This window comes from Rhyacophila brunnea, unplaced genomic scaffold, assembly GCF_057557595.1.
Source record: "Rhyacophila brunnea isolate RB1 unplaced genomic scaffold, BYU_Rbru_1.0 scaffold_17, whole genome shotgun sequence".
Lineage (NCBI taxonomy): Eukaryota > Metazoa > Arthropoda > Insecta > Trichoptera > Rhyacophilidae > Rhyacophila > Rhyacophila brunnea.
In genome coordinates this window covers 30,166,128-30,179,381 of record NW_028232827.1, presented here as the reverse complement: position 1 = coordinate 30,179,381, position 13,254 = coordinate 30,166,128, and the positions used below count along the sequence as shown (strand labels likewise).

The 13,254-nt window shown below is 36.6% G+C and overlaps 1 protein-coding gene across 1 annotated transcript in view; it reads right to left on the bottom strand.

Moving 5' to 3' along the window:
• Positions 1-13,210, bottom strand: part of RhoGAP1A (Rho GTPase activating protein at 1A) — a 60,726-nt gene extending 47,516 nt beyond the window's left edge. Inside the window, exons 1-4 of the mRNA XM_085944255.1 lie at positions 12,769-13,210; positions 5,464-5,701; positions 1,967-2,150; positions 835-997 (exon numbers count right to left, since the gene is read on the bottom strand). Of these exons, the coding sequence (XP_085800381.1) occupies positions 835-997; positions 1,967-2,150; positions 5,464-5,701; positions 12,769-13,038 (855 nt within the window). The 5' untranslated portion in view covers positions 13,039-13,210. The remainder of the gene's footprint in view (positions 1-834; positions 998-1,966; positions 2,151-5,463; positions 5,702-12,768) is intronic.
• Between the last annotated feature and the right edge of the window lie 44 nt (positions 13,211-13,254).

The window sequence follows — 13,254 nt, the reverse complement described above, 5'->3', positions numbered from 1 at the left end:
GCCAGTTTCATTTTTCATTATTCATCGATAATGACGTACGATAACTACATTATTAATTACTTCAGAATGATCAAAATGTATATTAACTGAAGAATCTAGATACATATTATGTAGTCATACATACTTGAAAATCTACTGTATTAAGAGCATAATATCCCGTTTACACGTGCATGGATTTACTGTTCAAAGTAAGAAAACGTATTGGTAAACATCTATTATCCTGCAGTTGGCAAGATTGCGTGCATGAATCAAACAAGTTTTTAAGCTTCTGAATATTAATGCGCAAGTAAGATCTGCGCTTGCACAGTAGAACGATAATGGCGAACCTGCCAGTAAAAAAACGAACTATTCATCTTGAGGTTAACCGATTTTCAATACATCCTGTCAAATAGTACTATAAAATGAGACAGCATCGCGTCTCGCTTACTCTTGAAGAATGAGATTGGAGACAGTCAGCACTTTTACGAGTAAACAGTTATTGTCACGACAGTAAATCCATGCACGTGTACAGGCGCTATTATACCATCTTTATTTTTTTCGATTTGGTTACTAAGCATCGATAAAGTACGGCCTACCATGTTTATAAATCATCTATTAAATATTAAAACTTTTAAATTTTTAGGCAAAAAAAATAATTTAAGCAAAACACACTGCCCTATTTGGCTAATCACCTACATAACAAACACCAATAAAGTGGTTTCACAGCAGTGAATTCTACGTTTACATTTCAGTTTATTCCATCTTACTTTAATTTATATCTTTTGTCACTACAGCTGAAAACTTTCTCTTTCGCACTCACAAGCTAGTTGTGTTCAAACCTAGATATAAACGTACCCTTTCGGTGATGGACGGAGTGCCGTGTGAGGAAGAATGACTTGCAAGGGACTCTCTTGAATCCGCTGCGTGCAGCTTGGCTCCGAGTGATGCTGGAGGACTGTCATCAGAGGGGGGATCCGGGAGGGAAGACACTCGCTTTGAAAATACTTTCGGTGGAGGCCTGGAACAAAGAAAAAACAAACATCAATTAATTATTTGTATAATCTGTTGATTGGTTAATTTAATACCTAAACTTTAATCTTCAGCAGCTGTATTGATAAAACCAATTCCTATAGAATAATACAAAACTAACAATCAATTGGAACTTATATTCTTTTTGTTGGATAATAGAAATCAATAAGTAAAGAACAATTTTTGACCAATGATTTGACCCGATCCCATGGGATAATCTATGACCAAACTCGACAGATAAAAAATTGTACCCCTTTGTGTTGATTATCATACACCAAACATTTACATAAAAAAATGTAGATATGGATTCAACTTCTCAAATAATTCTTATATCGACATGTTGTCAAATCCTGTCAAGTCGAGATTCAACTTCTCAAATAATTCTTATATCGACATGTTGTCAAATCCTGTCAAGTCGAGAGCGAGAAGATGCTTCCTCTTCTCGCTCAGTATGCTGGTCATCGTCTGTCATTTGGGACTTGGGAGTGAACAAATAACACCGGAGTGGTCAAAAACAGTGATTTTTTATTTGGTTACTACATTTTATATAATTTTTGAATAATTTTTGCGGAGGACGAAATGTATCTGTTGACAATTTGGATGTCTAGGAGCGTCTGCACGGCAAAATCATCTTGCGCTTTCAAGCACTTTTGCACTTATAAGCATTACCTCTTCCGCTGAAAGCGGTGTACAATTGCAGCGTTGCAGATATATTTTTTTTATGGCCGAGATTTACAACGTTGCCGGATATTTTCTTTTTTTTCGTAATCGACCATTACTATAATATGTCCACCCGAAAATGATTCCGGCCTTTCTAGACCCCCAGAGCGCATCCCGCAATTGGTGACAATTCGGGAGTGTGACAAAGTGCATTCAATTAAGCTGTGGAATTACGGCTTATGTTTTGATGGTCAATAAAACTCCTCCTTTTGGTAAGACAAATAACTAATCAACATACCTTGGCGGTATTTTTTTCTTAGCAGCCAGGGTCTCAGGGGGCGACGTTGTAACCGGTTGAGCTTCATTATTCTTCACGGTCTTCTTGTCAACCAATTTCAGTCCATTAACTTCAATCACCGTGACGAAATCTCCGCCGCCTTGCGATGACGGCCTGATTTTTGTTTTGGGCGATTCTGCATTATCTAGAAAGACAATAATACAACGCAATCAAGGAAAAGTATTCATAAGTCAGTCCGGACAACTGCCCCAGCAAAGAGAAAAACTATAATATGGAATACATAACACTACATTGTATTCTAATGTTTGAGACCTCAGAGTAATGATACATAGAGAGTGCCTATTTTTCGGCAAAATGAAGCGTGTTTCTTGCGTACTCCGCTCAGTAGCACCTTGATTTTATTATTATCAACTTAACTAAGAAACGTTATACCATCGTGTTGCTTCTCAGTACGGCTACCAAATTTAAACACAACATAGTTAACCATATTTTCTACTAAATTAATAATTACCACTAACTTTATTATTATTATATTATTTAACACAAACAATAAATTTCAGCAATACATGCTCGCAGTTAAATGAATATAATTAGTCAAATCCATATTTACCGGCGACGTTTTCAAAAAATATTTAATTCACCCGTAGAAATTCCATCTTACGCTAACGCATAGAGCGGAGATATAAGCATACCGAATGCTTACTCACTCGCACTTATGGTTCGTTTTTGTTCAGGCTTTGTTTGAGACTTTCGAGTTTGTCCGAGCCTTTTATTAGTCAAATATTCCGGACCAACATCAATGTTGAAAACACTATTTCAACCACGTGTTTTCTTAGTATCCTGGCAATCATGTATCCAGAAAACGTCGAGGAAAGAAGGAGGAAGAACATATGGTGATGACCCAAAAATTTATTATGATATACATACATTGTTATCCTTGACACAACTACAGACTTGCGTTCAACTGGATCTAAATGGGTATTCATTCAAATGAGGAAAAAATAATAATCATGTGCAGTGCTACATGTACTGACGACACTCAAACTTCTGTGCTTGTTGGGTTTCTATAGATCTATCAGAATAAGTTGTGCGCTGAGTGACGGCGCCACAAACTAATATTTGGTTCACATTCAGAATAATTTATACTGTGATTGACCTTAGTTCCAAATTCGAATACCGGGTGATTACTATCAGTAGATCTAAAAATTTAAGGTGCCACAGCTGCCAATGATGGTAGTCTTAGGTAGATTTGTAGTAAACTTGGCACCTATATGGACAAAGAGGCTTCGTATTTAGCTAACTTCGAATTCACCACTGTATTTTATGGGAATTGTAAATGTCTGTAGGTATGGCTCTTCATTTTTGAGCTTCTAAGAATAGATGTCTCAGCCAACTTTGAAGGGCATGGCCAAATCATAAACGCTCGATTTTGTGAGCAAACACATCGGTCCTTGACTAAGATATGTACTTTGGATGCCTTGTAGCATAACTGCAAGGATCGCGGCGTCATAGCCACCCTACAGCATCGCTAACAAGAACAATCTACAAGCACCATTCCAGACATGCGCGGGACGTGATGTGCTGGACATTGTGACAAGGTGATGTAAGAAACTATTCACCAGAAAGCAACATCTTTACAACACCAAAATAAGCAACTTTAAAGCAGTGGCGCACAACCTGTAGCCCACAATTCTATCTATTGTGACCCAACAACTAAATGAAAACCTACACTATGTTTACAGTGAAGAGTGGTAAAATTCTTCTCATTCGTTTATTATAATTTTTAATGTTTATTATGCTGCAACGCCTATTATTGCTCTCACAATAGTTTCGTATGTGGTGTATATAATTAAAGCATGTGCATTAAATTGTTGGAAAAATTAATTTCCACGTTGAATACGTTCGTGGACACCAAATCATTGAGTGACACTTTTTATGCAACCCGCTGTCACATCGCCTCTTCTCCTCTGAGTGAGAATTCGTTGTTCAGTTCCTCCCCCTAATTGATTTAAAGAGTTTTTTTTTAACGAACTCTTTTGCCTTTCATTATGCCACGGCACATTTCAGTTCCTCGACGTTCTCAAAGACATCAGTTCTACCGTGTAATATGGACCATCATACTGCTGTGTACAATATCCTCATGAATATCTCATTCATCGCAGAGCTGCGAAACGTTTCTCCACATGTGAGTAATACTTGTACTCTATACAACCCGCAAATAATTATAAAATGAATAATATTAATACTATCGACCGAAAGTACATACTTGATGGAATTTAAATTCTAATGGATTTAAGTTTTGTACTATTCCATTTGAGTCGTTTTCGATCCGGGTTTCGCTTTTCGGCATCTTCAGGCACTATGTGCACTCACCAAAAGGCAAATACACACTGACAATGAATACAATTAACTCCAACTTATATAACAAATTACAGCACTGCAATTACTTAAGTTATTATTACTTTATTAATTAATTAAATTAAAGCACTACAGCACAAATGACAGCAGGTGTCCGTAGACGGAAGCATGCACGATGAAATTGCTCGAAGAACAAAGCTGGGATGGAGTGCTTTCGGATGTCTGAATAGTATCTTCAAGAGTGACCTACCATTATGTCTTAAGCGTAGGGTGTTCAACCAATGTGTGCTACCCGTGCTCACGTATGGCTGCGAGACGTGGACCCTCAACACGAGAGATGTCCAAAGGCTAAGAGTCACACAGCGAGGCATGGAGAGGTGCATAACCGAGACCGTAAGAGAAACGAATGGGTTAGGAAGCAGACAAGAGTACGCGATGTAATAGACGTTGCCAAACAGCTGAAATGGAGATGGGCGGGGCACATTGCTCGCCGAAAGGACGGCCGCTGGACAAATGCCGTCATCCAATGGTACCCAAGGGGTACGAAACGGCCACAGGGTCGCCTTAAAAGCCGCTGGATTGACGAACTGGTAAAGTTCGGCGGAAATACGTGGCAGCGAACGACACAGGACCGAGAGAGTTGGAAAAAGTTTGGGGAGGCCTTCATCCAGCAGTGGATTGACCCCGGCTGATGATGATGATGATGATATAACAAATTAATATAATATAGTAGGTAAAAACTTTATCACCTACCTATTAAGTCAGGGATCACAACAAAAAATATAACAAACAAATTATGAATAGTTGAAGTGTTTGTAAAAAACCCCTACCTTATCACTAATAATACACTCGATAAGTGAATAAATCGTCACTTAACAATAGATCATTAGTAATTATAAACAATAAAAATACTACACTCAAGAGGTGTAAAATCATCCATCCTGGGAACAATGGTAACGAATTGGGAATTTAATAGTGTTAACTAATATGCCAGTATATTTCCCTTTCCGTGAGTGCACATAGTGCCTGAAGATACCGAAAGGCGATACCCGGTTCACAAAAAACGACTCAAATGGAATAGTACAAAACTTATATCCATTAGAATATAAAATGAATAAATCGGCCCAACTGATATTTACCTGTTTCTTTCTCTTCATTTCTGGGCGGTATCTCACTCGCACATCTTCTGCTGAGTGCATCGTTGAGGGTTGAAGATATCTCGCTGATGCATTGATTAATTGAACTTCTATGTCCTATGGAACTACTGGATTTTTGCCGTAGCGTAACTTCCACGTCGTCAATATTGATACTCTCTTTCGCCGTGGTTTCGGGGGGCGTTGCTTCATTGTCATTTTTGTGTGAGTTGTTTATTTCATCCTGGAAAATAAAAAAAATCAGCACACGTCAATATCAATTGACATTTTTTATGCACTGTGCCTATGGATATCGACGAAAACCTTCTTATATAAATAGATGGAGCCTATACACATGAAAAAGGAGCAAAAAAGGACCTCTGGGCATTGTACAGTAATGTTCATACAATCTCAGGATTGTTCAGATGGAAGTTTCTTTCATCCATAGAATTTTTCTTGAATTATTCTCTGACTGTGCCCAAAGTATTTGGACCATAGATAGAAGGAGTGTTAGTATACTTACAGTCAATTCGAACTTTAGAGTACAAATTTACATTATGTGTAATAGCAAAAAGATTTATCCAACAAAATCAATAAATAAAATCATTTGTTTAGAATAGAATCAACAGTTTAACTTCTACTGTGCATCCGCACTCTAACAATGTAGGGTCAATCCTAAAGGCCGGTTCAGATTGGTCGAGTAGTTTAGTCGAGTGGCGAATGATTTAGTTACCACTAAATAGTTCAGTAACTGAAAAGTGTCCGAACACAGTACATTGGTGAGTGACGTGTCAAAATGAATAGAGCACAACATAGTGCATAACTTCAGTTATAGTTTATATATCAGAAGAATTGGATGAAGAAATTTGCAACAATTGCACTCATGGTTTAAATATTCTGAAACGAATTTAAGGGTAGTATCTTCGCTCCAACGAAATATCATTTTTACGACAACTTATGAACTTGACTAAAGATAACGTGTTCAGACTTGTCTCGTAGCTTGTTTGGTATTTAGTGAGAGGTGGTGGGTAGAGGTGACCAGTTTGTGTACTCAAGTTTCGGATGAAACTACCCATACTAAGTATTTGTGGCCCAATAAACTTCTAAAAAACTTGTGATGATATCATTGCGAGTCGCTGTTCTTTGCACTCGCCAGTTGGTAGATTTTCAACACTATTGACATTAAATGCGCACCAACAAAATAGCAATTGAATATAGGTATATTTTAATTTATTAGTCTATTGCATTCGAATGTATGAATAATAATAGGTCATAAATTTTGTGTCGCAGCACAGTGTTGAGATGACGCAAGGCTTAGGCTTGTTATATACCGCTCAAAACATGTTTAAAATAAAAAAAATCACTGTTATTAATTGTTAACAATAATATTGTAACCAACAGAAAAACAACTCTTAAATTTAAAATTTTATAATCAATGGGACTTTTCGACAAGCGGAGCTCAGCGTATTTTTAGCGATTATATTGAAGCCGATACACAGTCTGAGTTCCCTGAGCCAATACGTATTTTAAAATACTAATAATATGGAGTTGGTTTTAGTTTCAGTTGAGTATGAAACTTGTGTCACATACGCACGCCAAACGATCTATATAGTATTCCAAATACTAGTAAGTATTGTGGAACAAGGATCTATACTAAGTATTTTTTTATACTGGTAGTAAGTATACTTAGTCTTCAAAATCGACCAGTTTTCCTATCTCTAGTGGTGGGGGTGCTACTCAACCGAAAAATTAGAAAAAAATGGATTGAATCAACTAAATGATTTTAGTAAATTACTTGACTAAATTTGTCTGTTCATACATTTTTAGTCACTAAATTACTCAACTAATCCGAACCGGCTCCCGTTCCATACATACTTACATACAACAACCATTCCATATATAAAGTTAGTTATTGTAAGTAGCAATTAATTGTGTAGAGAAAAAAAATCAATTGACATGTAACATTATGAAATTTTTCATATTTTATATCTATCAGTTAGTGGTAAAATAGGTAAGTGATAGGTTATTGCATAAAAACATGCAATAATTAAACTGATAAGATAGTGACATTATAGTCACCTGCCATTCCATGTACATAGGAATATCAAAATAGAGATATTATGACTTCTTTATCTTAAAAAAATAACACTGTTGATTTGCTTGAAATTTTGCAATATATTTTATGACTAACACTACCTATAAGTGTACGTCCTGAGTGCCAGCGTTCGGCGCAGCGTTGAGCGTTTTGCGCAACTTAAACGTATAACCGTGTGTGAAAATGTTCGTAGACAATGTCTTTTTTTGGTTATACATTTATACGGTTATACGTTTGAGTTGCGCAGAACGCTCAACGCTGCGCCAAACGCTGGCACTGAGGCCTCACACTAACACATTCAATCATCAATGGAATGCACAAATAGATTTATTAAAAGGACTTTTTTTTATCAAAATTGAAAAATTAATAAAGAAATTGCCATCGATTGAGAGTACTTAAGAAGGGCTAAGGACACACAAGCATTTTTTTACGCAGCGGGAAATACTGCCAGCCAAGTACCCCTTACCACACATACCGTTTGACATCATACAATTTTCTCCTATTGGTTCTGCCATAGTATGATTAGTATCTAAGTATATTCGGAGAGTGTGTGAAACATATTCGGAGCAGTGGGTCTATTCTATACACAAGGCGGCTATCACTTTATTATATTTATGTATTGAAGAACCTATTATAATAATTGTTACCTACTATAAGTTAGCCGTCTAAACTGTCAAAACTGTTTATCTCGCTCTAAAAGTTAATACAGTCAAGAGTGAGACTGTTAAAACATAGAACTTTTTGACAGTTTAGGCAGTTAACTTATTGTAACAATTAACTGCCTCAATGCCTCAATACATAAATATGATAAATCACCGTCGATAGTCGCCCTGTGTATAGAATAACTCGGCAGAATGGAGAGTCGTATAATTACAATGCAGCAGGTTATCCCGCTCATGTAGCCACCTAGACTAGTGTGATACAACCTAGAAAATGCGCCTCACTCTCTCATCTCCTGCGTGATATCACAAATGAATACGTGTATTAATTAAGGCGCTAAGTACCAAAAAAATAAAAACTGACATTTTCATAGAAAAATGTTCTACATACCAACGCCAATAACGTTAACTATGGTCTAAGTGCTTCAAGCAAGTCAAAAAAATACAGCAAAATATTTAAATCTGGTGACGTTGTAAGTCCGTTGGCGTGTTTTATATATAATGGTGTAAGTACCAATGCGGTGGTCAACGGCATTCAATATAAAATGGCTGACGACGGTGTGTTGACACTCGCGAGTTCTTAATTCCTAAAATTATGGAAGCTGCCGAGATTGCTTCACACTGTGAAAACACATTTTTCAAAAGGTCTGCTTCGTGCAATTTTACTGCAATGACTCAGTATTTTGTAACCACAGGCAATACTACTTTTTGGTACTTAGAGCCTTAATTAATACTTGTATTCATATGTCTAGCCAATCCCGCCCAAGTTATTGAGGTCTATATTTTTGACAATAACGCCCGTGCGGCCTTACGGTGATAGTTGAAAAATGCTCCATAATACATGGCCGAGGCAAACGCATGAATGTAAAAATGTAGGCAACATTTATAATGTTTCAAATACCTAATCATTTTTGTGTAACTAAACATACTTTTTTATGGCCACCTTCACGCTGGTACAACTGATTACAAGCATAGGCTTTTTGAGATTTATTATTATAAAGAGTTCGATTCAACGAAAAATTTTGTCATAAATGGGCCTCCACAGAGTGGAGGTTGTATAAACAGACTTTTTTATGAGGAAAAATTGTTAGCCATTTCGCTTAACCTAGTGGATCCTTGCACTGGATCAAATGTACGTTGGAAAGATGTCATGCATTTTTTTTTTGACCAGTCACAGGTTCGAACTCGCAACCCACAGCTTCATATTTATATAAAGACAGCTGCTCTTTGAAGTAGAAATGAGGAGAAAATATTGCGTTCAATTAATAATGTCTCATTGATTTAATTCCTAAACAAAACGAAACATTCAAAATATCCGGTCAAATGTGATAATTGTTAACAACATGCGTTATACATGTTTAAATCCAAGTGTCACCGCTTGAAAACAATGTTCTGTGCATGATAATCAGTCATACCTCTCGCACTCGAATTTGATGTGCCTAATGCAGTTCATAATGCCGTCCTGCTCGTAGACTGAACGTAGCACTGACGTTTGCAACGTTAGTCGCTAATTCACACAGCTACAAGCAGTATAATTTGTTTAATCGTTGAAAGTGAAATAGCAGATGAAGTTACGATCTTGGAAAATGAGGATGGAAGTGAAAATAGCGAGGAATAAGAAACAACACGCTCAAAAACAAAGTTATCAGTGATAAGATCGCATCTCGACGATCTAATAACATTTATTGACTATTCGTCAGATAACGAAACTCAACTATATTACAAGCATTTTCGTATTTTCGAGAGTTGATTATAAAGAAAACAGCAAACTTCAAAAGTGCAAACAAAACTTTATTCTTTTTTCAAAGCAGGATTATCGTAAGCAAGCGCGTCGACATCGAACATTAACGTCACTCTACAACGGGTGTCTGGATTTATCATCCGAAGACGAATAAACAGGATTTTGTTTGTGTTTTTATATAACGGACACCCCCTTAACCGCATTAGTTTGTTATATCGAGGTTCTACTGTATAATAAAAGTACTATAAATTAAAAATAATGTTTTATTGTTTTTCTTTAATATTCCGATACAAACTCCGATTATTCCGTTTGACGTAGCTTCAAAAAAGTACTGAAGTAACTAAAAAAAAATCGATAAAATACAGAGCGTTGGATCAGACCCTTTTTTGAGTTGCTCCGCTCCGGGACCTAATACTTGCTCCAGCTCCACTCCGGGTTAAAAATTTAATGAGTGTTATATGTATACAAATGCTATTTTTTTTAAATAAGTAGTTTTGAAATAAGGTTTATTATTCATACTTTTCATTAATGATTTTATTAAACAAAACCGACAGCAAATCGTCTTTCATTATCTGCCTCTTCTGTCAAAAAAGTGAGGTTATTTATCACTCGGCAGTGTTGCCATATTTCAAATAATTCCAGTGTTGCAAAGTGTCAAATATAATATTTTCATTGGATTATAGGATGAAAATTTAATAATAAAAAAAAACATCCGGAGCAGTACAAATTTTCTGTGCTCCGGCACCGCTCCTGCTCCGGGTAAAACCCCATTGCTCCACTGCTCGGAGCTCTGATAAAATATTTAAATACAGTAAAATCTTGGATTACGAGTAACGTGGTCTCAAGAGTGTTTTGCAAGACGTGCAAAATGTTTAATAAATTTTAACTTAATAAACGTGAGAGGTCTTGCAATATGAGCAAAACTTTGTAGAGAAGCACCACCCATTGAAATCTGTCTATTGCAAAAGCAACATTGGCAATCATAATTCATTTTGCAACAACTAACCTATGCTGCATTCTTGTCATTACTCATAATAACAAATAAGCACCGGTCATGTCATGGCCTATAGCGTTGTGGTCCCAGGTTCGAATCCTGGGTCTGGCAAGTACACATATTGTTTTTCAATTTCTGTATGAGTCTGAGTATGGACCGAATAGGTTGAGTGAGTGGCTGACATCCATTTCTCGTAAAAATAAAATCTGTCAATACAAATCTCCGCTCTGTGGAGGCCCATATGATCCTATTAGGATCAGACATGGTCGAAAGAAAAAAAAAAATGTCTTTCAACGGAGACGATTCCCTGCATATTATCATGTCTAACATTGAATCCGATATTGATTTATGTAAGAATATGCAATCACATCCCTCGCATAATTTTTTTTTTGTAGGCTTAGGTTATATAGTAAATTTTTCTTATTTTGTTTGTGTTATATATAAATGTATGTATAGCATGGCCCCCACAAAGGGGGGGCTGACAGGGCTCTAGCCTGAGGGCCCGAGCTCAGGAAGGGCCCAGCGTGGCAATTCGACCAGACAAGTGATATAAACACATCACAAATTCTCTCTAATATTAAAAAAAAGTCTATTTTATTTTTCGCTATTTTTCTTCAGTAATCTTATTATTTAAAATTATGTGGTTGTACGATACAAATTTTAATTGCGTATCGATACTAGCCAACTCCATAATTCACATGTATGTATTACAATAACTAAAAAACACTAAATATAAGTACCTACACATTAATTTTACTGCGAACACCATTTGGAAAATGCAATTGTGTCACACTGCCTTTATCATTAGCACTAGATAGGGGGGCCCGCCAAATATTCTAGCCTAGGGGCCTGCTTCAGGATGTGGGAGCCATGATGTATAGTATAGTGGTAACTAAAATAATTTATTTTTCGGGGAAGGGGGATTATTTTTTTAAGATTTTAGGGGCCGTGTTATAAAACAGTTTTAGAAGCACTGATATAAAGGACAAATAGCCAAATTAGGCAAAATGCATCATGGCTAGTCTATGATGTTACAAACGCATGATCATGATGTACCGAATATAAGAAACAACGGACGATTTATGATGGTACATTTATACAAAACGTCTTCATTTATTTTGTCTATTCCATAATACTTCATTATTGTAGAGGTATCTTAACTGTTTTTTTTTTTACCAGAATTGATTGTTAACTTTTCGTTCAATCTCTATTCAGAAGGACAGAAGGGAAAGTAAAAATAAGAGTGTAAATTTTTATTCTGGGGCTCTACTGACAGTGAGCAGTCTTCGAATCAATGTTCTTCTACATATTATGTAGTAGTTATTAACTACAATACTTTTCATGCATTGTATCACAACCTACACTTGCCTATTTACTTTTAGTTAAATATTATCTATGGAAACAATAATGAAATGTTAAAATTAAGAGGTCTTATGTTATAATAATTAAAACTAGGTAGGTATTTGTAGAAAGGAGGTTTTTACGAACATTAATCGTATTGTTTAGATTGGTAGGAAAATGAACTGTCAAAACTGTGACAAGACTAATATGATCGAAAAGCCGTAACGTTTTTAAGGATTTAGCCATTTAAGATCAAGGAAAATCGTCAATATTATTATGGATCTGACATTATTGACAGGTGTGACACACTCCAGCCCAGCCCTACTGTACACAAAGAAAGTTTCTGTCATATTTTGTATATTATGTAGTGCAGATGGCGAATTTCTATTGGAGGGTCCACGAATTGAAATAATTATTGAACAGGAATATCTGTACGAATATTGATAACGGTGTTTGATCAGCGGTCTGCTATCATTCGTACCTTCTTATCAGTATTATTGTCATCGATATCAGGGGGCGGGGGTGCGGTGCGGGAAGGTTGCGGATTCGCCTTATGCTTCTCGACGTCGGACAGCAATCTTTCCAAGTATTCTACGTAGAATTCCTCCTTTTCTAGTTCTTCCCTCAGCACCGCGACCTTCTGTTTATGTTTGGCCAAATTCGCCCGGACGTCTTCCTCCCAAGCGGCTGGGAGAGCGCTTTCGGGAAACCGCTGCACCCAAACTCGCTGAAAGTCACCGAAAACACTCATCGCTTCACTGGCATATCATGTCATTCGTTCACCAATATATCACGGCACCTGTTTCACGATTTAACACCGAAACTATGGAAAGTTTACATTCCAAAAACTGACACTTTCAGGTCTCCTGCCATGATAGAAAACACTTTCATTTGACCCGTCGCCGTCAGGCAGCGTTCGATCTGACAAAGTGTTGCCAACTGAACAAAAACTAAATATCAAAAAATA